The sequence below is a fragment of the Gymnodraco acuticeps genome, unplaced genomic scaffold, assembly GCF_902827175.1.
Source record: "Gymnodraco acuticeps unplaced genomic scaffold, fGymAcu1.1, whole genome shotgun sequence".
NCBI classification, from domain to species: domain Eukaryota; kingdom Metazoa; phylum Chordata; class Actinopteri; order Perciformes; family Bathydraconidae; genus Gymnodraco; species Gymnodraco acuticeps.
This window is the reverse complement of record NW_022990014.1, coordinates 831,317-854,967: the sequence shown is the minus strand read 5'-3', so window position 1 is coordinate 854,967 and position 23,651 is coordinate 831,317. Positions and strand designations below refer to the sequence as shown.

The 23,651-nt window shown below is 40.3% G+C and overlaps 1 protein-coding gene across 2 annotated transcripts; it reads right to left on the bottom strand.

The window, feature by feature from the left end:
• Nucleotides 1–7,245: 7,245 nt before the first annotated feature.
• Nucleotides 7,246–22,572, bottom strand: LOC117544296 (protocadherin-17-like). 2 transcript variants are annotated; one of them, XM_034213215.1, is made up of 4 exons: nucleotides 19,205–22,572; nucleotides 17,863–17,921; nucleotides 17,543–17,712; nucleotides 7,246–8,513 (listed from the first exon to the last, which is right to left on the bottom strand). In XM_034213215.1, exons 1-4 carry the CDS (start codon nucleotides 21,476–21,478, stop codon nucleotides 7,936–7,938), a joined length of 3,081 nt encoding a protein of 1,026 aa, XP_034069106.1. In that variant the 5' UTR covers nucleotides 21,479–22,572; the 3' UTR covers nucleotides 7,246–7,935. The 2 variants fall into 2 exon arrangements, with proteins under 2 accessions (XP_034069106.1, XP_034069105.1); XM_034213214.1 differs by having other exon boundaries at nucleotides 7,247–8,513; nucleotides 19,010–22,572.
• Nucleotides 22,573–23,651: the final 1,079 nt, after the last annotated feature.

Here is a 23,651-nt window from a genome sequence, read left to right as displayed (position 1 = left end):
CATGCAATTAGATTCAGACCCATGCAAGAGCTGAAAATGGATGATTTCCCAGAGGGTTGTACTAATCCACTCAAGTGCCATGGCACCTTGTCATGCACTTCTTTAAACAAATCATATTTTTATCTTTGCATAAGGTCACACTGTTTACACATATTTCTTCAGCTGCCAAAATTATTAGTTGGCATTACTTCTTAAAATATAGAAGAATGTTATGATGAGTAGCAATTTGCTTTACCTGGGCATTGATAATTAATCCAGTACACATCTATAAATGCACTTTGCTTGTGGATCAACAACACCACAGGACATCAATGTGAAATCTGGATCTCAAAGTTGCACTGTAGTTGATGGATGCATTTAGCTATCCATCATCAAGCAGTTGCTGGTGACAATAAGAACACTGGCAACATTCATCAACTCATCAACGCAGTTTGTTTTATCACTAAATAGGTTACATATTATAATGGACAATCCAATAATAATGAGATCCAGTATAATAACATTGATACTTGTGCTAACCCCTGCTGCTCTGAGCTGGGTCAGGGAAAACAAGTACTTCACTTTTATTGATGTCCCTTTCTTGTGGTAGATGTGTGGAGATGCTATATCCGGCCTGTAATAGTTCATATAGACAAATGGTCTCATTATGAGGTTAAGAGGCTTGGCTTGCGGTGATATTTACCCGACTTGCACAGTGTTATGGTTAACCTACTTTTGCTCATTGAGAGAGGGAGGGGGTAGCTGGCAGCTGCGTTTCATACTTTTATGCTAACGGACTGTGGGCGAAACACAGGATAGGTGGATAGGGATATTCTCTTAAATGCTTTATTTATGATGACAGTATTTCTCATCTGAGGGAGGTATCAAAGTTGCATGAAAACAGCTTAACCTAGGTGCCCTAACCAGAGAATGGCTAACAACAAGATTATCTATGGACAAAAAGCTGCCGGTGTGTAAGAGAAAATCTCCATGAATTTAAATGTACCATTTTCCAAGTTGTTGCAACCAGTGAACCTTAAACACGACTGCTGCTAAATGAAATTGCTGGTTTGTTCCCAACATGTGACCCGGAAACCTTTATTTCAGTCACGGTGCGACATGTTTAATGTTTTATTGACTGGGATGGGGTGGTGTTTTGATAAAGCTGTGGCTTACTCATCCTTGGCTACAAATACAAACATCCTTCCTCAAGCACTTAAATGCCCCAAAAACTGAAGTACATCAGTAGAATAGAATAATCCATATGTAGCATTTTTAAACAGACTAACGTTAGAAAAATAAAAATAGCCAATTATTTTGTTAACACTTTACGGTAAGGGTACATGAATCATTATGAATTCATGCATGACTTAATGCATGAAAAGGCATGAATTCATTCATGTAGTACTCATGACCTATCCGTAATGTACAGGTATTAATGGTATCTCATGTATGACTTAATGCAGGAACAATACCTTAATTAATGCATCAACTAAGGTATCTCAATCATCATGACTTCTGAGTTAATAATGATGTTCATGTCTTCATATGATAATGGTCAACACACTGAACAGGGTTGGGGTCAACACTTTGAATTCAACAGAATACATGCACTGCTATGACCGACCGACCGACCGACCGACCGGGTCACCTCTTTATTTGAAGGGGCACAATCATGATGAAGTAATGACAAAGTCATGCTTAGTTAATCATGATTACAACACTTGGGATTGCTGTGACTGGTGAATGAACATCATTATTAACTCAGAAGTCATGATGATTGAGATACCTAGTTGATGCATTAATTAAGGTATTGTTCCTGCATTAAGTCATGCATGAGATACCATTAATACCTGTACATTACTGATAGTTCATGAAGTACTACATTAATTAATTCAGGCTTTTTCATGCATTACAGTAAGTCATGCATGAATTCATGATGATTCATGTACCCTTACCGTAAAGTGTTACCATTATTTCTTACAAAGCGCTACAGCAGAAAGCTGTAAGAGGGGAGAGTCTTTTTTAGGGACAGAGGAAGAAAAAGCAACTCAGGAATAACTTAGTTCATATGCTAATTTAGGGTAGAGAACTTAATGACAAAACATTGAATACAATCAATACATTGTAAGTGTTTGTTTATTCTCCCATAAGCATCTATAATTTGCTTATATTTTACATAAACTATGATACTTGTTGAAGAGGATTTATCTATTCAAGGGAACTCTCATGTTATGCTTGTATATCTGTTAGTATAGACGTAAATGGTGCATTCTGTGATGCTCAGACTCTGCAAAGATGTTTTCAGTTATTCTGGTGCATCAGACCTCTGCTGGATGCGAGGTTCCAAAACTCTGATGTACTAATAACCATAAAGGTGTAAATTGACTGACCCTAACAGGTGCAATAAAAAAGGGGACCGAGGGATTTCAGCAGCACACTCGACTGTAGCCTGCACACCCACACAGTCCTTAGGCGAGGTTTAATCAGACACATGAGCGAAAACACCTGGTCAGACCACTGGTACATAAAAGCTATAATGCATGTGGAACTGCTCCAAAATAGCAATCTTTGCAATACACAAGAAACTACTGTACATTATCCTCTTCACAACATGCATTTCTGCTTATTGTTGGTCTTGTAGCATTGATTTTCTGATAATAATTGTCACAAATGCAATGAGAGCCGACACTTAAATCAAGGATTTTAGAGTGTTTTTGAACAAACCAAAGAGAGGTCAGTACTGTTCCCACCACAGTTAACACAATGGTAAGTAAAACAAATCAGTGCAGTGTGCCAATTTAGATAACCTGTCTTTAGATGTTTCAGCCCTCTGCAAGTTGGTTTGAAATATAAATTAAGACATACCACTAATAGTTGCCTGTTGGAAGAATACATCCAAATACTTGTGAAGTTAATGTGCTTATACATGCAGATGCAAACTGTAAAAAAAATCCCTCAAAACGCCTCGAACCAAGGTGACTGCATTATTAACTGCAAAGTTAACTCACGCTAAATGCTAATGAGAAATCTCCTCTTTAACGGCTAAAAAAGCTGTACAAAAAGCAAAGCTTCACATTCAATGGGCTCCGTGCAGAAACTACCTTCACCATTACCTTTGCAGTGTTTGAAAGTGGAATAGTGTGGAGCCCTGCTGTGTCTGAAACCCCCCAGGGATAGTGCTTTTGTGCCTGCATGACACTTAATCGGGCAACCCTATTCAATATCTACCATTTTCGTCGAGAGACAGCTTTTGCACTACACCAAACTGCGTATTGATTCAATAAACTCTCTATTGATTCTTAAAGGCTGGGCATGTTCTATATTCTGTCTCTCTACTGCTCCCTTTTACTCCCTTTCTCTGTCTCACCTTCAATTCTCCATCTTTTTTGTGATGGCAGACAAAGCACTTTAAAGGGTGAAGCTTTTTATATTCAGGACTTTTGAGCAGATGACAGAGCGCATTAGCTTTTCCACTCTATGTAGATATTGGCCCACTTTGTCACTAAAAAGGCGTGTAGAGGACTATTTTTGCCCAAATCAAAGTGAGGAAAGTATGTCATGACCCAGTAACACATAGTGAAACCTGTGTGAAGTCCTGCCGGATCGCTTCCCTTATGTTATAGCTTTTCTTGGTTTTAAACATTAATCATGATTGACAGATTGCCGTTCATTTGAACTCCTCCCAGAGGAGAATTCTATTAGTTACACCTTTTTAACAAGCGTTCAAAAAGAAATGGCTGTGTGCAGTCTGGAATTTTCAGACGGTGTCAATAAAAGGGGCGTTGATTCCTGTGGGTCTGAATGAAAGAGAAATGTTTAAACAGTGTCATACTAGGGAGCAGAACAATGTTTAAAGGATAGTTTTTTGTCTCGCAGATTGCTCTGTCAGTTCTGTCAAGAGTCACAAAAGGAAGAAAGTGCAGTTGCTTCAACCTGCATATCTCCCAATGCAATAATAATAATAATGTTTGAATTCAAATTAAGGAAATCATTACTGAATTTTGAAATGTTGCTTTTACATGTATGTTGATGTCACTGTGCTCCATTCAACAACATATTAATCAATCTGTTTAGCTTTTTGTCTTTTTCTCTGTGTGTTGTCAGTTACACAATATTCTCCTTTGACCCGTTCTTTTGACATTTGACTATTTTATCTTTGAGAATATACTGGTGCTTTTCTAAGCCTCCCCCAATGTGAAAGAATATACGGAGCAACAACAAAGAGATGAAACATAGGCTATTCATACAACTTTAAATATAGATCACCAAGTATCACACTTTATATTTCTCTGGAATTGTTAAGGTAACCTACATATCTCTACTGTAGGCTATTTTTATTATATGTACAGCACTTTGGCTCGACCAAAAATCGTTTATAAATGTGCTATATAAATAAAACTTGATTTGATATAGTGAGATAATGCATGGTTGAAATGCGGATCACATTCTTTTCACCTGGCGATTTGTTTTTTAAAACCTGCAACATGTGAGCTGTCAGTGGATCATTTCCTCCCTGTCTCTGTAATTTAAGAACCCCCCCCAAAAAAAATCTGACTGTGCATTTTGGTATAAAGTTGGTTAAAAAGGTTTCAAATATAGTTTGATATTTTGGGAAATATGTACACTTTTATGATGAGAGTTTAATGAGAACAATGATAAAGACAGAAGAAAGATAACCTGGCTCTATCTACACATACACAATAAATGATATTTCGGTTTTTGTATTAATTAAACCAATGGGATATTTTAGTAAGTGAGCTTTAGAGGCATTCAATGGCATTTTGTGTTACCTTCAGACAGAGCCCGGCTAGAATTTCCACCATGCTTCCAGCTTTTTTGCTCAGTAAAGCTAACCAGTTGCTGGCTTAAGCTTCATATTTGCAATTGAGAATTCCTGGCAATACAAAAAGCATGTTTTCCAAAATGTTGAATGTTATTTTGATTTAAATGTAATTAATGTAAATTTGAACAAACTGCTAGTAATAAAATATCTAGCTGACTTTAAATTCTGCCATTAAAAATAAATGTCTGCGTCAATGAATTACCAAATGACTGAGGAATGAATTAGCAGTCGCACAAAGTCATTCTCACACCTCTTTAACGTTAAATTCAGAGGCGGCACATTTACATGATCTAATTGGGTACCGTTTTTGCTGTTTATGTGCAAGTTGGTTTACAAAGCCTAAAACAAACATGCAAATGAACCTAGAAGCTGCTTTTTATTGTTTGTGCCCTGAAGGCATGCATGCTGTGCTCAATGACATCTTTCGGTTCAAATGAAAACTACACTCTCAATAATGCGTATGTGTTGTGTTCACTGTTGTTTCCCCACCAACAGTTCCCAGCCAAGTGGAACCATCTCCCATAGCATTTGGTAGAGGTGGAAGACAAACTCTTAATCGGCTGTGTTATTGAATTATTGAATTAAAAGCTTAAGTACGCATGTCAATTTTACACAACTGAATGGTACACTGCTCATTCCATTTTCATCTGAATAGATCATTTGTGTATGTAAAATGTAGAAGAATGGAGGTATTACACAGATCTGTTTCATTGTCTGTAATTCCCTTTCAGTGTGAATGTAATCATTCTGAGAGACAAGTCATATTCATTCCCCACTGCAACATAGCACTTTTTTGTAAAGCACCAGTACTGTAGCACGCACATTTCTAAATAAGAAAGGGTTTGGTTCAAGCTGATTTTGTATAATTATGGCAGAAGTGGAAATTTAACCTGTTTTAATTCCTTGTGATGTAAAACAGTAGTGCTAAAAAATAAGTGTCGCAGCAAATGGTTCAACCCTTTTTCTACTTGACATTCTGCTCACCTGTCTTCATCCCCCGTGTTCAGATACCCTGGGACTGATACATATACAATGATGTGATGTTTCTGTCTGTATTTCAATGGGATGAGTTGCTGTGACCCACGCAATCTCCTTCTCAAAGAGTATTTCAACTTATGCAGATGAGCTCATCAGAGCTGCATGCTGAGATGAGACATCTAGGTCTGGAATTGTGTCAATATCAGCACCAAAACAAATGCAAATCAAAATCCAAATTAATGTGTTTTCCCTGAGGAGAAACTGAGTTGTAGTCAGCTCTGAGTAGATGACAGGATTCTGTTATCCAGGCATTCTTAAACCGCTCACAAGGCTGGGGTACAGAAGTCAGTGTCTCCAGATGGAGAAACTAAACTAAACTAAGAAATACAAATAAACAGACTTTTGTGAGATTGTTTTGCAGATGAAAGACAGAAAAGATTACATTTCCAGGATTCTTGAGTTTAGTCATTTGCCTCGGTAAACATTGGCTACACCCATGTTTATTAATCACTCTATATAGACCAGGTTTTAAAAATAAAATTACTCTGGTCATAGCAACATTTATGTCGCTCTCCTTTGCTTGAAATATTAAGAAGCAGCTATGTTTTGAAAAACAGGTCAATAGAAATGAGCAAATGATGGATTGCAGTTAGTTAAGCTGTTCGAATGTCTGCAGACGAGGGTGGGTGTAGTGACAGAAGGCCATGGCCTTCTGTCACTACACCCACCCTTTCTGCATTTGATTGCATACTAAATAGTGCAGAGTGCATATAAACATTTGCACATGTGCTCTTGTACATTTTATGGAAATGGAGCAAAGGGTTGACAACTGGAAATCTCTTTAGCATATATGCAGTTTTTTTTATTTGTTGTATAAATCCTTTTTTTAAATGTACTTTTGATAACCTTTAATGTACTATTTGTTCAGTCCTTTGCTGTAGCGATGACCCACTTTCCTCCAAGGAGATCATTCAAATTTCATTTTATTCATCAAAGAATATATTGCATAAAGGTATTTGCTTGTAACTGGTAATTGCAGCAAACTTCTTTTCCTTCTTAGATGTATTATTTGTCAGACAAAATCGTAAATAAACTGATGACTTTGAGGGAACTTAAATGTGAGATGGGTTTACGTGTAATAAAAGCATTGAGCAGATGAAGTCAAATCGTTTTTTCATTGGATGCACTAATTCACAGTGCCTGTTTTTATTTGCGTTTTAGATTATAAATAGCTGTGTCAAATGTTAATTGGGATTTTTTGAAGTAAACTAAGCTCTAGACTACTGCTAGATAACATGTACTGGTATACTGTAAATAGGTGAAGATGGCCCGTTTGCAGAGGGCTTTTTGTCATGAACACGTATTAAGCATCTTGTAGACACAAATTCACTTTTCTCACATAAAAAAAAAAACATGACAGATTTGGAAGTTGTCACCAGTCAAAAATAATTGCCTTCCATGCACACAGTGTATACAAATTTAATAAAATACACAACACATACAGAAGCCCACATTCACGTGTAAGCTCGGCTTATTTTCACATAAACTGCAGAGGACAACAATAAAATTACAAATACATTCTTAGAAAACTGGTTTTATAGGAACCTCAAATGGTTTTATGAAAAGGGACATTCCCTGTTGCACCACCATTTACAGTTCATAAGACACTTCACTTCTGTATTTAACGTCACTGATATGTATTTCAGTTGTCTGTGATATTCAAAAAGATGTTCCTTATACACTAAATGGAGACAGGAAGCTTCACTTTACAAAAGCAGACAGGACTCAATAGCTTAACAGTAGCAATTTGTTCCACAGCTTCACAAATTTGAGCTTGAAATGTGTAAAATACAGACATCTAAATTGACAGGTACAGTACACCATGAAAACACTTGAAGTCAGCGAAGCACTGATTTCCCCCCCAAACCTTCACAGCAGTCAAAGACACATATTTCACCTAAACACAACAAGTCACAAACTAAAAAACAAACAGACAAAGCAGATGGTTTTTGGTTATACAATGCGTGTCTGAACACCTCTTGTGGGTCAAAATAAATCACCTCTTGATCATCAATCTGTGATATCATCATCACACCTCTGTTAGATGAGAGCGAGCTGGATCACCTGACCTGTCAGTTGCCAGAGTCCCTCGGGTCGAGCGCAAAATCTAACCCCCCACACTCCTGGCTGATGACGGAGCTGTGGATGAGGCTGCTGGACAGGGACTTAGGCCTGAGCTCGCAGGTCAGATAGGAGGGCTCCTCTAACTCTGTGTGCAGGGGGGAGCACTGGCCATCTGGAGGCCCATAGGCACTGCTGTCTGAGCCCCCCTCCCTTTCTTCTTTGGACTCTTGGTTGGCCAAGTCCAGGGGCAAACTACTCTTGGTGGGACTATTGGAGGCAGAGAGACTCTCCTGTAGCGGTGGGCTTAGTGCACGCTGCGATTTTAAGTAAGGTTTGACATTGGCCACGAGGATTGTACTGTCCCGCTGTTCCTTTCCAAACGTGCTGAGGGTTTTTCTGCTGCTGCAGCTGATGGTGCCATAAATCTCTGTCTCTACCATGGCATCCATTCCCACAGGGATGAAAAGGTTGGTACGATTATCGGCGTTGTCTGCTTGGCTTCCTACCCGTAACTTTGGCATCCAGCATCTGTCAGAATGTCCCAGTGCACGGCATTCGTCTGTGCAGTGGACTGATTTGTCTTGCTCTGCAAAAACAGTTAAACAGTTGTTATTGGAACCTGCTGGGGTAAGAGTAAACAACCTAGAAGAAAATGTAGAAGGATGAGCGACAAAAACAAAACACTTCAACACACACACATTTGTTCTATTCATACTATTTCTGAAAACCTTGTAAGAATAGTATCTTTCTATATATCGTGGTCCTGTATTAAAGGTCCCATGTCATGGCCATTTCTACTGATCATAATTCCATTGTTGAGGTCTAACAGTGGTTTCTCATACAGCATCTCTGTATAGTATGTGTATTCACTCTCTGGCCTAAACGGCTTGTTGGAGCTCCTGCCCCCCCCCCCCCCCCCCCCCTCCCTATGAGCCCACTGTGCTCTGATTGTTCAGCTCGCCCACTCTGTTCTGATGAGTCCACCACCGTTACAGCTGAACATCAGTGTTTATGTGCTACAATGGCATTTGTTAGCAACCAGAAAATGACACCAGTAATTACAAACCGATGCTGCGTGGGGTCTGGGTGCCGTGTTGGCGGGACGTTGCTCATCGCTGCTCCGCCCTGTGGGGCTCGAGGAGTGGACAGTGTGAGCTGGATTACTGGTGTCGTTTCCTGGTTGCTGCGTGGGGACTGCGAGACAGCGAGACACCGCGGAGCTCAGCCTGAGCACACACACACACTCGCAGCCTGAGCTCCGAGTGTGTGTGTGTGTGTGTGTGTGTGTGTGTGTGTGTGTGTGTGTGTGTGTGTGTGTGTGTGTGTGTGTGTGTGTGTGTGTGTGTGTGTGTGTGTGTGTGTGTGTGTGTGTATGTACGGAGCTCCGCGTAGCACCGCGGCTGAGAAAAGATAAGGCTCCATCTTGGGGCCTCTTCTCTTTAACATCTACATGCTACCACTGGCTCAGATAATGAAAAACAATAAAATAAGTTACCATATCTATGCAGATGACACACACATTTACGTAACAATTTCACCAGGAGACTATGCTCCAATTCAAACACTGGGTAAGTGCATTGAACAAATCAATGACTGGATGTGTCAGAACTTTCTCCAATTAAACAAAGATAAAACTGAGGTAATGGTTTTTGGAGCCAAGGCAGAACGTATAAAAGTTAGCGCTGAGCTTCAGTCTGCAATGTTCAAAACAACAGATAAAGCCAGAAATCTAGGTGTAGTCATGGACTCTGACCTGAGTTTCAACAGTCACATTAAAACAGTTACTAAATCAGCTTACTATCACCTAAAGAATATATCTAGGATTAAAAGACTAATGTCACAGCAGGATTTGGAAAAACTTGTCCATGCTTTTATCTTCAGTAGACTCGACTACTGCAATGGTGTCTTCACAGGTCTCACTACAAAATCTATTAGAAAGCTGCAGCTGATTCAGAACGCCGCTGCTCGAGTCCTCACTAACACTAAGAAAGTGGATCACATCACTCCTGTTCTGAAGTCTTTACACTGGCTTCCTGTGTGTCAAAGAATAGATTTCAAAATATTGCTACTGGTTTATAAAGCACTGAATGGTTTAGGCCCAAAATACATTTCTGACCTCCTGCTAAATTATGAACCATCCAGATCTCTCAGGTCTTCAGGCACTGGTCAGCTTTCTGTCCCCAGAGTCAGAACTAAACATGGAAAAGCAGCGTTCAGTTATTATGCTCCAAATATCTGGAACAAACTCTCAGAAACCTGCAGGTCCGCTGCAACTCTGACTACTTTTAAATCCAGGCTGAAGACTTTTCTTTTTGTCGCTGCTTTTAATTGAACTATTCATATCTTAAACTGCACTGTAACTTTTATCCATGTATTTTTTCTTTTAATGTTTATTTGATTAGCTTTTCTTTTTAATGACTGATTTTAAAAATGCCATTTTCTTAATGTCTTTCATTTTTTGTAAAGCACTTTGAATTGCCTTGTGTTGAAAAGTGCTATATAAATAAACTTGCCTTGCCTTGCCTTGCCTTGCCTTGCCTTGCCTTGCCTTGCCTTGCCTTGCCTTGCCTTGCCTTGCCTTGCCTTGCCTTGCCTTGCCTTGCCTTGCCTTGCCTTGCCTTGCCTTGCCTTGCCTTGCCTTGCCTTGCCTTGCCTTGCCTTGCCTTGCCTTGCCTTGCCTTGCCTTGCCTTGCCTTGCCTTGCCTTGCCTTGCCTTGCCTTGCCTTGCCTTGCCTTGCCTTGCCTTGCATTGAGTGTGTGTGTGTGCGGAGCTCCGCGGATTGGTCCATTGGAAAGAAAAAATGGAAAAAGAAAAATCTCCAACGAGGCGTTCTGGGGCAGCATCGACAGGTATTTTCTGTGTTAGAGTTTTACTCGCTACAGGGTGTACTTTGAGGGTTTGTGACTTTGCAGACCGTTTACATGCAGAAAAAGCTACATAACACACAAGGGGACGGGTAATAACCAGAAAAGCATGACATGGGACCTTTAAAATGTCAACATCATACAGACGTCATGCTGGTCAAGTAGCAAACTAGTCATTCACCCTTTTTAAAAACATTATTCTGCCTTCTATCCTCAACAACCTGTGTAGGTGTTTCCTGGAAAATATCATCTGGTGCAGAGGAAGTGATGTGAAGTTCATTTACATTTTCAGCAGCAGCAGTTGGTGTTGAATAGACAACTGATTTCTGATCAGAAAGTGCTGAGAAATTCTGTTGTTTCGGTTGTTGGTGTTATGCTGTTAGTTATAATATTGTTAGGGCTTATTATTTTTGTTTTTTTCACTATTTATAAATGGGAATTTATAGGTGTGAATGTTGGGTAATCAAACATTGGATGAAACAACTATAATATTCAAATTCAAGGTGAAATTGAATCTTGGAATCATAACTTGTAGCACAAACACTCATTAGTTTGACCCTTAGTCATTTTTCTAATTAATTTGAAGGACTCTTCTGCTTTGTGAGCAGCTCATTTGCATTTTTGCCCATTTTTCATTTCACTCCTTATTAATGAAGCTTAATTGTGACCTGTCCTTGCCACAAGAGGACCTTGTTGACTAAAGATGTCAACAGTGTTTTCTTGAAATACTAACTAGTTTGTGTTGTGTGGAAACGGGTGTGCGGTGAAAATTGGAGGAAAAGGGTACATGAGCTTTAAATGAAGTCCACATTGAAAGAATCAGTGCCACGAGACTAACACTAGTTGCATTTCAAATTGAGGGGTTGTTATTTATGTCCCTTGATCCGAAGAACAAAACACTTTTTTTAAATTCTTGACAACTTTTGTCATTAATTAAAGTGGTTCCCTGTTTATTTCATGCCTGTAGTTAAGCTGCATTACTTGACACTGAACACCAAGCCAACAACCGCAGGATCATACAACATGTGCGAGAGACTGCACAGTGTCAGTCGAAAAATGTGGTGCCAGGGGTAAGGCTCTATCTTGGTGCTGTAAATCAGTCTTTTACATTTCACACCACATGTAACCCTGGTACACATGAAATAAGCACACAGAGATCATCATAGAATGAGCCAATTTCCACGGTGTTATGATGAAGAAGGTGTCATTTTTTTTCCATTACACCACGGTATCAAAATTAATTTGACAATGATGCATGGAGATATTTAGCTTGTAGTGGCATAAGGCAAAATGTCAAACACGTCATAGTAAATTGCTAGTAAATGACACTTTACCTTCATTTGTTACACATGCAGGCATGTATTGTTTTGATGACTGATTTAACCTTCCTCTAATAAATGTGTTTTCTTTGCTATCATTGCCATGAGGCGGTAATGACATCCTTAACGCTAGAAATGAAAACAAAATGTAGAAAGCCTATGATCGCTGAATTAGTCAGAATTTGATTATTTATTTAGAATGTCTACAATGTTTTCTGTCAAACTACAACTATACAAAAATGATTTAAAAAGCCGGTTAACACCACATCTAGAACATGTTCTACTTTATAAAGATATTATAATCTGCAGGAGCCGAATAGTCTTAAAAAATGTTTACCAAAAACACTAAACATGTTTTTTTTTCAAAAATTTGAATAACCACATTGTTTCATCTCATGACATCATGGCTTGATAGACCACTGATCAGCTCTCGTAGCTTTGGTCTATAAATAAGGCTTTTTCTATCTTGCTCACATGCCATTCTGTGAAATCAAAGACCATGAGCAACTGACTAACTGTGAAAGAGGCACTTGATCTCATTTATAAACCTAACCCTGATGAGGAGCAGAATATCAGCCTGGAACGAGTGAAGGCGCTACACGATAGGCTCTACCTAGAAGAGGTGGGGAGCTCCTCTAGTACAAAGACAGCAGTACCTTCCTCACACACCAGCATCGGCCAGTTCGCTGGAGGATGTTCAAACAAAAAAACATAAATGAAAAAGACACCGTCCCTGCAACAGAGCCCCCAAGAGATGGGAAAACCGGCACCTAGTGCCACACATAACATAAGGTAAGCTAAAATGAAAAGTACCACTACTATCACATCTGCTGCTCAAGTTCCTACACACACACACACACACACACACACACACACACACACACACACACACACACACACACACACACACACACACACACACACACACACACACACACACACACACACACACACACACACACACACACACACACACACTCACACACACACACACACACACACACACACACACACACACACACACTAGGGCTGTTCAATTAATCGTATTTTAATCGCAATTACGATTATGGATTGCAATGACTACGAAAACAACGTAATCGAAATAAGACGATTATTTCTTTATTATTAACTTTTTAAAAAAAAATTTTATTAATGTTTTTTTTATTGGTTTTTCAGTTGAATTATACTTAAAGTTCAGGGTAATCAACTGTTAAAAACATACTGTTCACATTTTTTTTCTCCAATAAATTGATGTTTTCAAAGTAAATGGATACTCGTTTTTAATAATCGTGATATCAATTATTGACCCAAATAATCGAGATTATGATTGTTGCCATAATCGAGCAGCCCTAACACACACACACGCACACCCACACACACACACACACACACACACACACACCACACACACACACACACACACACACACACACACACACACACACACACACACACACACACACACACACACACACACACACACGCACACCCACACACACACACACACACACACACACACACACACACACACACACACACACACACACACACACACACACACACACACACACACACACACACACACACACACACACACACACACGCACGCACACATACTCCCACTAGCAGACACAGGACAAAATGGAACAGTTAATTATTCGATGACTGGGCAGAGATTTAACATGCTGAATGGGGCTGTTAATTTTAAAGCATAACCGTTTTACAGATTTAATAAAGAATGCTTACATTAAGTATGTTAAAAGGAATGGCATGTCTACATTTTCTATGTGCGTAGTAAATTGTTTTGAGATTATGGGTGTCATTTTGTATCATGAGATCTAAGTGAAGGTACAGCTTTGTGTTCACATGGGTGTCTGCCGGAGAAAGTAATAGATGGCAAATGTCACAGTGCGGAGAACCTCGGCTTTCCTGTGCACGCTGCTTTTTGTTCTGCACCTGTACCCATGAATGTGCCCACTGTGCATCTTGTTTGGTTTTATACAAAGAATGTTCACATACAAATAAATGGTTTGCTCCTCAAGAAACTCAATCAGGTTTGAAGAGCCTTCACATTTAAACTCTATTTAAGATAATATAATAATTCAGATACAATTATACCTCACACATCCTAACTGGATCGGAATTTAACTGGATATTATGTATACCTTGTGTATACCATTGCAGTGTGTGACGGTCTGCTTGGGCTGTATATTTATTGTTTGTACACATGTTTTAATGGTACCCTTATGGACCCTTATGGTTCAACATACACAGGGTATATTTTTATTAACTGGCTTAAATTACCCTAACAATCAATTCAGGGTTTTTCAATCTTTCTATAGGAGTTCACATTGATGGCGCAGTATTTGAAGTGTAATACCTTTCACAAATATGGACACGTTTACTGTCAGCTGAGTAGCATATGTTGCAGATGAAGAGTAGACTATTTCATTGTTATCAAATTAAAATGTGCAAGTTATTACTGAAGATTTCTATTTGATACTAGTTGTTACAGATGAGAGTAAGCCTTTATTGATTTTAAGAAGAAAGACCAACTGTATTTTACCTTAATGTTGCTTTCTGGGTTTCAAGCTGTATTGTTTTCCTTTGTCCTGTTACATACTGTGGGAACTTTCATTGTTACATTCTTAGCATAGACTATTCTGGTGCTACTGTATCTCAGAACTGAGATGAAGAAAAAAATATGCACATTTGAGTTCAAAATGTATTTTACATCAAACGGGAGAACTAAATGATGGCTTTGATTTGGCAAAACTGCAACACAGATCCTGCATATTTCAACTGCTACGCTTTGAAGCAACTACAGCCCAGATTACAGCTCTGTGCACCGTGCATTTGTGTTTCCCGTCTTTTTTTCTAGTGCCATAGAGAAAAGTATTTTTGTTTTGTACAGGGATACACGAAGCCAGAACAATAAGCATAAGCGGGGAAAAGCAGGGAGATGCTGAATTCATTTCCATGGTACCTATCACCACTGCAGAGTGGTTGCAGATGATGCTGATGCAAAGGGAAGTATGTGCTTAGAAGGTTAAGGAAAAACCCAGTAAGGTATTTCTTTTTTTGTGTTATTTGTCTCGCTATATAACAAGGAGCAATTTAAGGATCATGCATTTACATTAAATCCATAATGTTTACAAGAGATACAGATTTGAATTAGTTGTTCACACCTTTATAATCACTATAGTTTTGTAGGATACAATGTATTAATTACGATAAAAAATGTAAAAAATATGTAACAAAGGACTGTGAGTCACGCTATATTTTTTCTGTTTAAAAAAAAACAAAAACAGAGATTAAAGGGGAAAGGGAAGTGAGGGTGCTTTCATCTATAATGGCATTGGCTTTCCATTTCCATCTTATCACTGAATAAATGTGTTAAATAATGGCTCTACAATGACAGAGTTATACAATGGCTTTATATAGTGCACTGCATTTACATAGTCACGTAATAGAATCATGACAAAGTGATCAAATAGCTGTGATCTGATGGGCAACTGTGAGCGGAACAATACCATGTTCTCAAAAAACAAAGAAACTGCCTGCCCATTATAAATAGAATCAGAGAAAGCCTAGCAACATACCCACTGTGCATCTGGTGTCTGTGAGAGTGAATACATATTCAGAGTGCATGAGGCTGCACAGGTGCATATATTACCTGTATCAAAGCAGCCAGGAGACTAGAGGGATGGTAAAGGTAAAGACATAAAAGCAATACTACTTAACGCACAAGCTTTTATGTTGGTGCATTTAGAACAAAAATGATGTGGTGTCTCCATTTTGGATAATAGTGCTATCTTGTCGGAATCTGCAAAATAGTGGCTTTGTTGTTCAATACATGTACATGCATGTGTGTGTGAGAGTGAGGGTGAGAGACAGTAGGAGTGTGTGGGTTGAAGTGTGATGCTTTGTGTGATCAGGTCTATTATGTCCATTATGCGTAATGTAGATCTTCCATCTTGTACTCAGCAGTCACTGACACCATTCAACTGACCAACCCCCGAGAGAGAACACCATTTAATCTAGCCATTAGTTGTTGTTTTTTTAAACTATTCCCCACATGCGAACAGGAAATGCATTAGCAAAACCTATTAATATGAAAAGCAATGCCCTACTTTTCTGCATTTCTCTTATCTAACAAATGCAGGGCTATAAATTAACTGACATTCCTGTCAATCAGAAGTTAGCGCTGCACATGTAAATATTCTGTCTCGCATGTACAAAACATCTCTTGCAATGTCTGTCTATTTGATTAGCCTTAGAACTAGGACAGAATCAGATTCAGAAATGTGCTGCACAAAAATTGTGATTGAATTTACACCTCCCACAGAGTCAAGTTTGGTCTCCCATAATTCCTCATAGTGTGCACACATGCACACACAAGTGAGAGAGACAGTGAGAGAGAGAGAGAGATTCACACATCCTACTGGTAGCTGCAAGAGTGTTTCCATCCCTGCCCTCCTGAGCATGCCACAAACAAACAGTCCATAGCAATGTAAAGGTGTGGAAAGTACTGCACAGGGACCTGATGACCAGAGCCATTCCCTTGCAAGGCTCACAAAAGGAAATGAGAAACACCACCACTTCAGTGAAGTTACCCATTATCTTTTATCTCACCAGTGAGAGGTGCTTTCATTTTTTCATTTTTTCATTTTTTAACCACAATAGCTAAATATATCAGTTCCATATCAGGTCAGCCAGGTTGCAACAGATTGACAATCACCTGTGATTATACTCGCGGCAGTGCCGATTGTTTCATATTTGCAAAATACAAATTTTACATTTCTATTTTCAGTTGCAAAGCAAAGCTCATTTTCAAGACTGTGTAACCACAGCAGCAAAACTTATAATAACTGAGCAAATCTTTCCAAGCAAAAGGTGGAAACACTTTCTCTCACTGTCATGTTGCACCAGAAATACCTGTCATTTTGCACTGCAAGTGTCTATCATGCTTTCTTTCTCTGTCGTGTTATTCAAAACATCCATGCAGCGAATCTGTGTTCAAATAATGACATGATCAAAAGAGACACAGACGGTGGTTCACTTTGCCATTCATATGAGCTTGTTTGATGGCAAAATCCCAGACAAGATGTTTGAACATTCTACCTTCAGCCAATGGACTCTTTTATCTTTTTAAACTACCATCTACCTTTCACTCCGCTGCCTTGATGTCATCCGTGCAACTCACCTCAGGCTGTCTACAATGTACAAAGTAATAGCACCTGCATCTAATAACAGTGTGGATTTACATCTTCCATGTTACCATATGTCTGGTTTGACTGTACCCAGAGGCTGGTGGACTTCCACTTAAACACAAGTGAGCTGCATGTTCTCAGCGCATAAAGCATAGAAATGTGTGGTACAAGAGTCAGTAAGACATTCAAGATGTCAGGAAGAGAGTGCATCCACTCACCCTGCTCAAAAGGCTGGCCATTAACTGCTGTTGCTTTCATCTTGAGGGCCTCCCTAGCAGACGTGTCGCACTGTGAGCCTTTATTAGTATCCTGGTCACTATCAGCCTGGTCACTATCACCATGGCCACTGTCTCGGAGGCTTGCTTGTTCTGCATCCTTAAATGTTGAGCTGCAGCAGAATGGAAGGGAGAAAAAAAGAAACATAAGTTGCCATTACCTCTGCGTGAGTGCTCCCATTTGATAGCCACAGTCAGCTGGCTTGATTCAAAGATGAATAAGCTAAATGCACTGGTCAGAAAGCTTCGGAACAAGCTCTTACCTTTGAACAAACGGCTGTCTGCTGCCAGCATAATTGGGCTCTGAGGGGAAATTTTCAGTCTAGAAATGAAAGGAAAATATTATTTTACATTGGCCGTAGTAACATTTGCATGCAAGGTTAAACAATCCCCAGAGTAACATGACATTTAGACAGGAATATAAACAATTGTTATATCTTCATCATGACACCTGAAAGCTGTCAATATCCCTATAAAGCACCTGCCAGTGATGACGGCATGATAAGAACAAATCTCCTTTTGACCATATGGGGACTTGGCACGGGAAAGAAGAAAAGCATTAGCCACTGTCATTAGCATCCTTTTCCTCTATCTTGAGAATAAAGTGTTTGTGTTGATCACACCCATGTACCCTAGTGACTGGTAACAGTGCCAGGCCTTGTCATCTGTGTTATCATCTCCAAGTCTGTGAGACTGTCCTAGATATTTACATCGTTTACAACAGATAATTCTGTTGTGCTAAACAGTAGTACAAGCCCATGCTGTCAAATTAGCATGTTAGCTGGCTACAACCCTGCCATCTCTGCAAGGCATGGATGGACCCTATTAATGGTGTTATCATGCCAACTTTGGACCCATATTTGTGGGAGCGAAAAATGCGATTGTAAGGTTATGCTGTGTGCATCTAGCTGTCTGGTGCACATTGGTTCAGTAATGTGATCGGACAAGCTGCTCAAACACCTGTCCAATCCCACATTTCAGGCAGGGTTTTGTTTTCACTCTATAGCAGTGGATCTGGCAGGGTCACAGCATCCTTGCTCAAGACTCACACTGTTTGCATGTCTAACTGAGAGGATTCTAATTATGCACGCCACCTGTACCATTTTGCAAGAAAGTACTTGGTACTCAGAATGATTCTGATTCCTCAAATACAGAAAGAAGAAAGTATCTTTAGTGAAATAACATTAAAAACACATGAATGCATTATCACATCAGTTATCGCATCATGCAGAGAATATTTTAAAGTGTCATAACGAAGTGAGAAAAAGTGGTAATAAGGACGTCTCAGTGACAGAGTTTCTTTTTTTCAGACGATTACTTTTCTTTTGTCAGATTTGTAAGGCAAAGCAGTGGGTGCAGATAAGCGGGAATAAAGGGCAGATAAAGGAAACAGTGCAGCATCCTCCTTACCTGTATCACTGACATCCTATTTGCTGGAGTGTCTGTGCTAAGCCCGGCAAAGCTGGAGTGGCAACCTGCCCGGGGGACTGTCAGGCTGTTTGGAGTGGTTTTCAGGTACATGACCTCTGACCTGGGCAGTGTGAGTGGCAGAGGACTCTGGTAGTCAAAACATATTGGTGAAGTGATGAGAGAAGGACTGCTCACCACATTCATCCGGCTCGCAGAATCTCTTTCCTCCATCTCACTCTGCACCAGCATGATGTCACTCTTGTTGATCCTTTTCTTTTGCCTTTCCCCCACTGGAGGATTGGAGTACTCAGCCATGCGGCAGTTATAATTCCCAGTCTCCTTATCTTGATGTTTGGACTTGACAGCGATGGCGGTCATGACTGCTAAGAGCATGACAGAGATAATGCAGAGGGTAACTATAAGGGGCAGGGATACATCCCAGTGCTGCTGTTCTCCGCTCGCGCTGGAACCCCCTCCTGCTGCCGTTTCTGTGTTCGCCTTAATGATCAGCTTAGCCACGGCAGATAAGGGGGGCTTGCCATGGTCAGTTACCTTCACCACCAGCTCAACCACTGGGGCGACCTCTTCCCAAAGAGCATGAGCAGTTCTGACCTCCCCTCCCACCGGATCCATCTCAAACAGGTGGTCATCATTTCCCTCTGTGATCTCATAGGTCAAATGTCCACTTTCTCCGTGGTCATGGTCCACTGCTTTCACTGTAGCCACTATGTATCCGATACCTACATTTCTAGGCACTGGGATTTCCGCTGTATCATTCTGCAGGAGTGGTAAAATAATAACTGGGAGATTGTCGTTTACGTCAAGGACATTGACCCTGACTATGGAGGTGCTCTCCATGTGAGGGGATCCTCCATCTTTAGCTTGAACTTTGAACTCAAAGGATTTAGTTTGCTCATAATTGAAAGAGCGTGAGGCATATATGGCTCCATTGGTGGGGTTAACAGACACGTAGGTATACACTGAAACTTCTCCTATATGTGAAGGCAGAATGGAGTATAACACTGTTCCATTTCGACCTACATCTGGGTCGTGGGCCAGAACAGAGCCCAAATACTCCCCTGGGATGTTGTTCTCAGGCACCTGTAGCACGTACACTGTCTTTGTAAAGCGTGGTGCATTGTCATTCTCATCCAAGATGTTCACAGTAAACGACTTAGTGTAGTTCAAAGAAGGTATCCCATTGTCTCTCGCCACGATTGTTACATTGTATTCATCCTTCATTTCCCTGTCCAGGGGTCTGTCTGTGAGCAGAGTGTAAAAATTATCATTGTTTTCCTGCAGTCTGAAGGGTACATTACCTAGCACCCTGCATTGAAGTTGGCCATTTCGGCCAGAGTCTTTATCCGTCACTCTCACTAGCGCTATGACAGATTCTGGAGGTGCTGCCTCACTGATGGCTCCCTGCCGTACAGAGACAAAACTTATTATTGGCGAGTTGTCATTTTTGTCAAGCACTTTGACTGTAATTTTACAATGTCCTGGTATCGGGTTGGGCCCGAGATCCTTAGCCTGTACATCAAACTCTATGATTGGATTCTCTTCAAAGTCAATTTCTCCCTGGACCTTGATTACGCCAGTATTTGGGTCAATGGAAAACAAATCTTGGATTCTTTCAGATGCATATCCAGTGAAGGAATAGACCACCTGCCCGTTGCTTCCCTCATCTTGGTCAGTGGCGTTTAAATCTATAAGTATTTTTCCGGCCGGTGAATTCTCCAGAATCTCAATCACATAAGAGGATTTTTCAAAAACTGGGCTGTTGTCATTTGAATCAGTCACTCTGATGTTGATTTGCATGGAGCCGGATCTTGGATACTCCCCACCGTCAATTGCTGTGAGGAGGAGTGTGTGATGACTCTGATCCTCCCTATCCAGAGGTCTCTGAACCACCAGCTCTGGATATATAGTCCCATCGCCCCTCACTTTTAAATCCAAAGAAAATGTATTGTAATCATCTCTTGTGACCTGGTAAGTCTTTATCCCATTTTCCCCAGAATCAGAGTCATGTGCAATAGTCAGGGGGAAGCGTGTTCCAGCAGCAGCGTTTTCTGAGATATCTATATTAACATGATCTGAGGGAAAACTAGGCGAGTTGTCATTTATGTCCTGTATATCAATTTTGATCATGCATATTTCCTTGTCATTTGCAAACACCTCCATAGAGAGCTGGCACTTTGGATTGCGCCTGCATAATGTTTCCCTGTCAATCCTTTGTTTCGTGAAGATTAGTCCACTCTCTGGGTCAACATCCACCAGATGTGGAGCAGAATTCTCCAGTACTCTGAAGTTGGATTTTTTTCCCCTCTCCATGGTCCCATATCCGGCATCTTTTGCTATATTACCTATAACAGTGCCGGGTCCTTGCTCCTCCGGAACAGAATAATTGAGATTTTTCAATGTCAGGGCTTGAACCCACAGCAAAAAGAAAAAGGGCACAGAGAGACGCATCCCTTCAACTGGATATGCGGTAGTGGCAGACAGAAAAAAAAATCCTCGTTGACTTTCAACCTGTTGATTACGCGAACCTAGAGGACTGAACCCAAACCAGGCATGTGGTTGACGCCGATATCACATTAATTGGGTGCTAAATCGATGTGTGTATCCTTATCGCCTTTAATCTTTATTTTAACCTCTCTCGCATGCCGTTCGGCTAAAATGAACTCTTTCTGTAAACAAAGATGACCGCCCTACGACACCCTATGCATGAATAAAAGATCAAATTCAACATAGTATACGAGAAATGCTTTGTTTTTCCACACGGGGGGGGGGGGGACTAAATGAATAATCGATGACTATAAAGTATTAATATTCCCTACTGCACCCAAGGTTAAAGCGTTTGAATCTCTGTGGTGAAGGTTAGACCGTAGCTTACAAAAGCGCATTCCCCTCATGCGACATCTACACCTAGGCTACAGCAAATACTGACATGCCCGTCCAAAATGCAGCATTGTCCGATGTTACCATTCACAATGCATTTACTTTTCCCCCTGTGCGGCACACTGTTGCATATGGGTTCTGCTCGTGTTGCATACAGTGTGCCCCTGCCACAAAGTAGAATAAAAGCGGGATAGAGAGCTGTTTATCCTGTCCAACCTTTTGTGTTCCCGTCATTCAAGAGCATCTATAGCACGGCTGCGACTTTTGCCCGATGATTGTCCTTTAATCAGTCCAGTAATCCCATAATCCAGTCCAATTGGACCCAGTGCTGTTGCATCCTTCATTCGGACAATGCTCTTCTGCACTGTCCCTGTGATCGTTTGCCAGAAAAACGCGAAAAAGAGCCACTGGAAGATTTCAGATAATCATAATTAATCGCTTTTTCCTGCGCTCAGTTCTCTCCGCGTCAACTGTTGAAACCTGCTCCCTTCGCAGTGAGATCTGACCGGAATCCTCTCGACGCCTTTATAACAGACTCCAGTATATTTCTTGATGCATTTAACATAGTTTCTGATCGTCTTCCAGCAAATGAGTGAACAGTGACAGATCTTGCCTTGGGGGGTTTCTCCAATAGGTCTGGCAAGATCGCATGAAGAAGGGCTGTTCTAGTGCTACGTGATTCATTTACTGATGTGCGCGCACAGAGGAGCAGCATCAGAAGAAAAAACGTGCTGGTGGATGTTGCTCCTAATACATGTGGATGAGAATTGGGGATTATGAATAGATCGCTGAAATGTGCCAGGATATGATGTAGTAGCCTAGTATCAGTGAGTTAACAAGTGGTCATTCTGGGAGAATTGGATCAGATGTGCAACGTGGTGTGGAAAATGTAAAATTGAAGATGAAAAAATGATGATTATATAGCCTACGGGTTGATTTATAAAGATTAACTGTTATTTGAATTCATTCGTTCAGTATAATTGAAGCTCTGCATATTGTGAATTAAAGTGTATTACCAATAATTGAGAACAATATGTGATCCACCATGTTTTCAGAAAATCCAGCCATAAAATAAAAATAAGGACAGACTGTGGGTTTTTGAGGATAATCTCTGTAAAGGACATTAGAGATTTACTTATGTTTCTGGAAAAAACAAGGCTATTTCAATGCTCAAATATCACAGCTGTTGGTATAACCTGCCTTCTGCAGCTATCACACTTGCGTTCAATGGATTATCCACATCAATCTTATATCTCATATTGAAAAGATGGACTGACATTTAGTTCACTCAGTATTTCAACAATATGACATTTGCATTTTTATTCTCACTTGACCAGATCTCAGTGACGCATGGGGCTCCTTGGGGATGCAGGTGCGCTCAGTGTGGTCTGTTTCCTCATTTATTTCCATGTTGCTCAGGATCTAAATCAACCTTGAGTTGTCCCTGAGTTCATTTCCATTGTCTGAACCATTGCTGCTTTCCTCCTGTGGGAGCATCAACTTTGCCTGGCCAGGGTGCAGCCTGCATAAATTGGCAATTTCTGCAGGTAAGAGATAAGGACAACAAAGGGGAACTAATTATCATTCAGTCTATGTTAAAACCTCAGGAAAGGACTGCTATTGACAACTGTCTCTATTGTCACAGTCATTTAATATGATCTGAACTCTGAATGAGAGGGTGGTTCATATCCATAATAAATAGGCCACATCCTTACGTGTGGCTTTGGCTGCCTTGTTTTCTCAC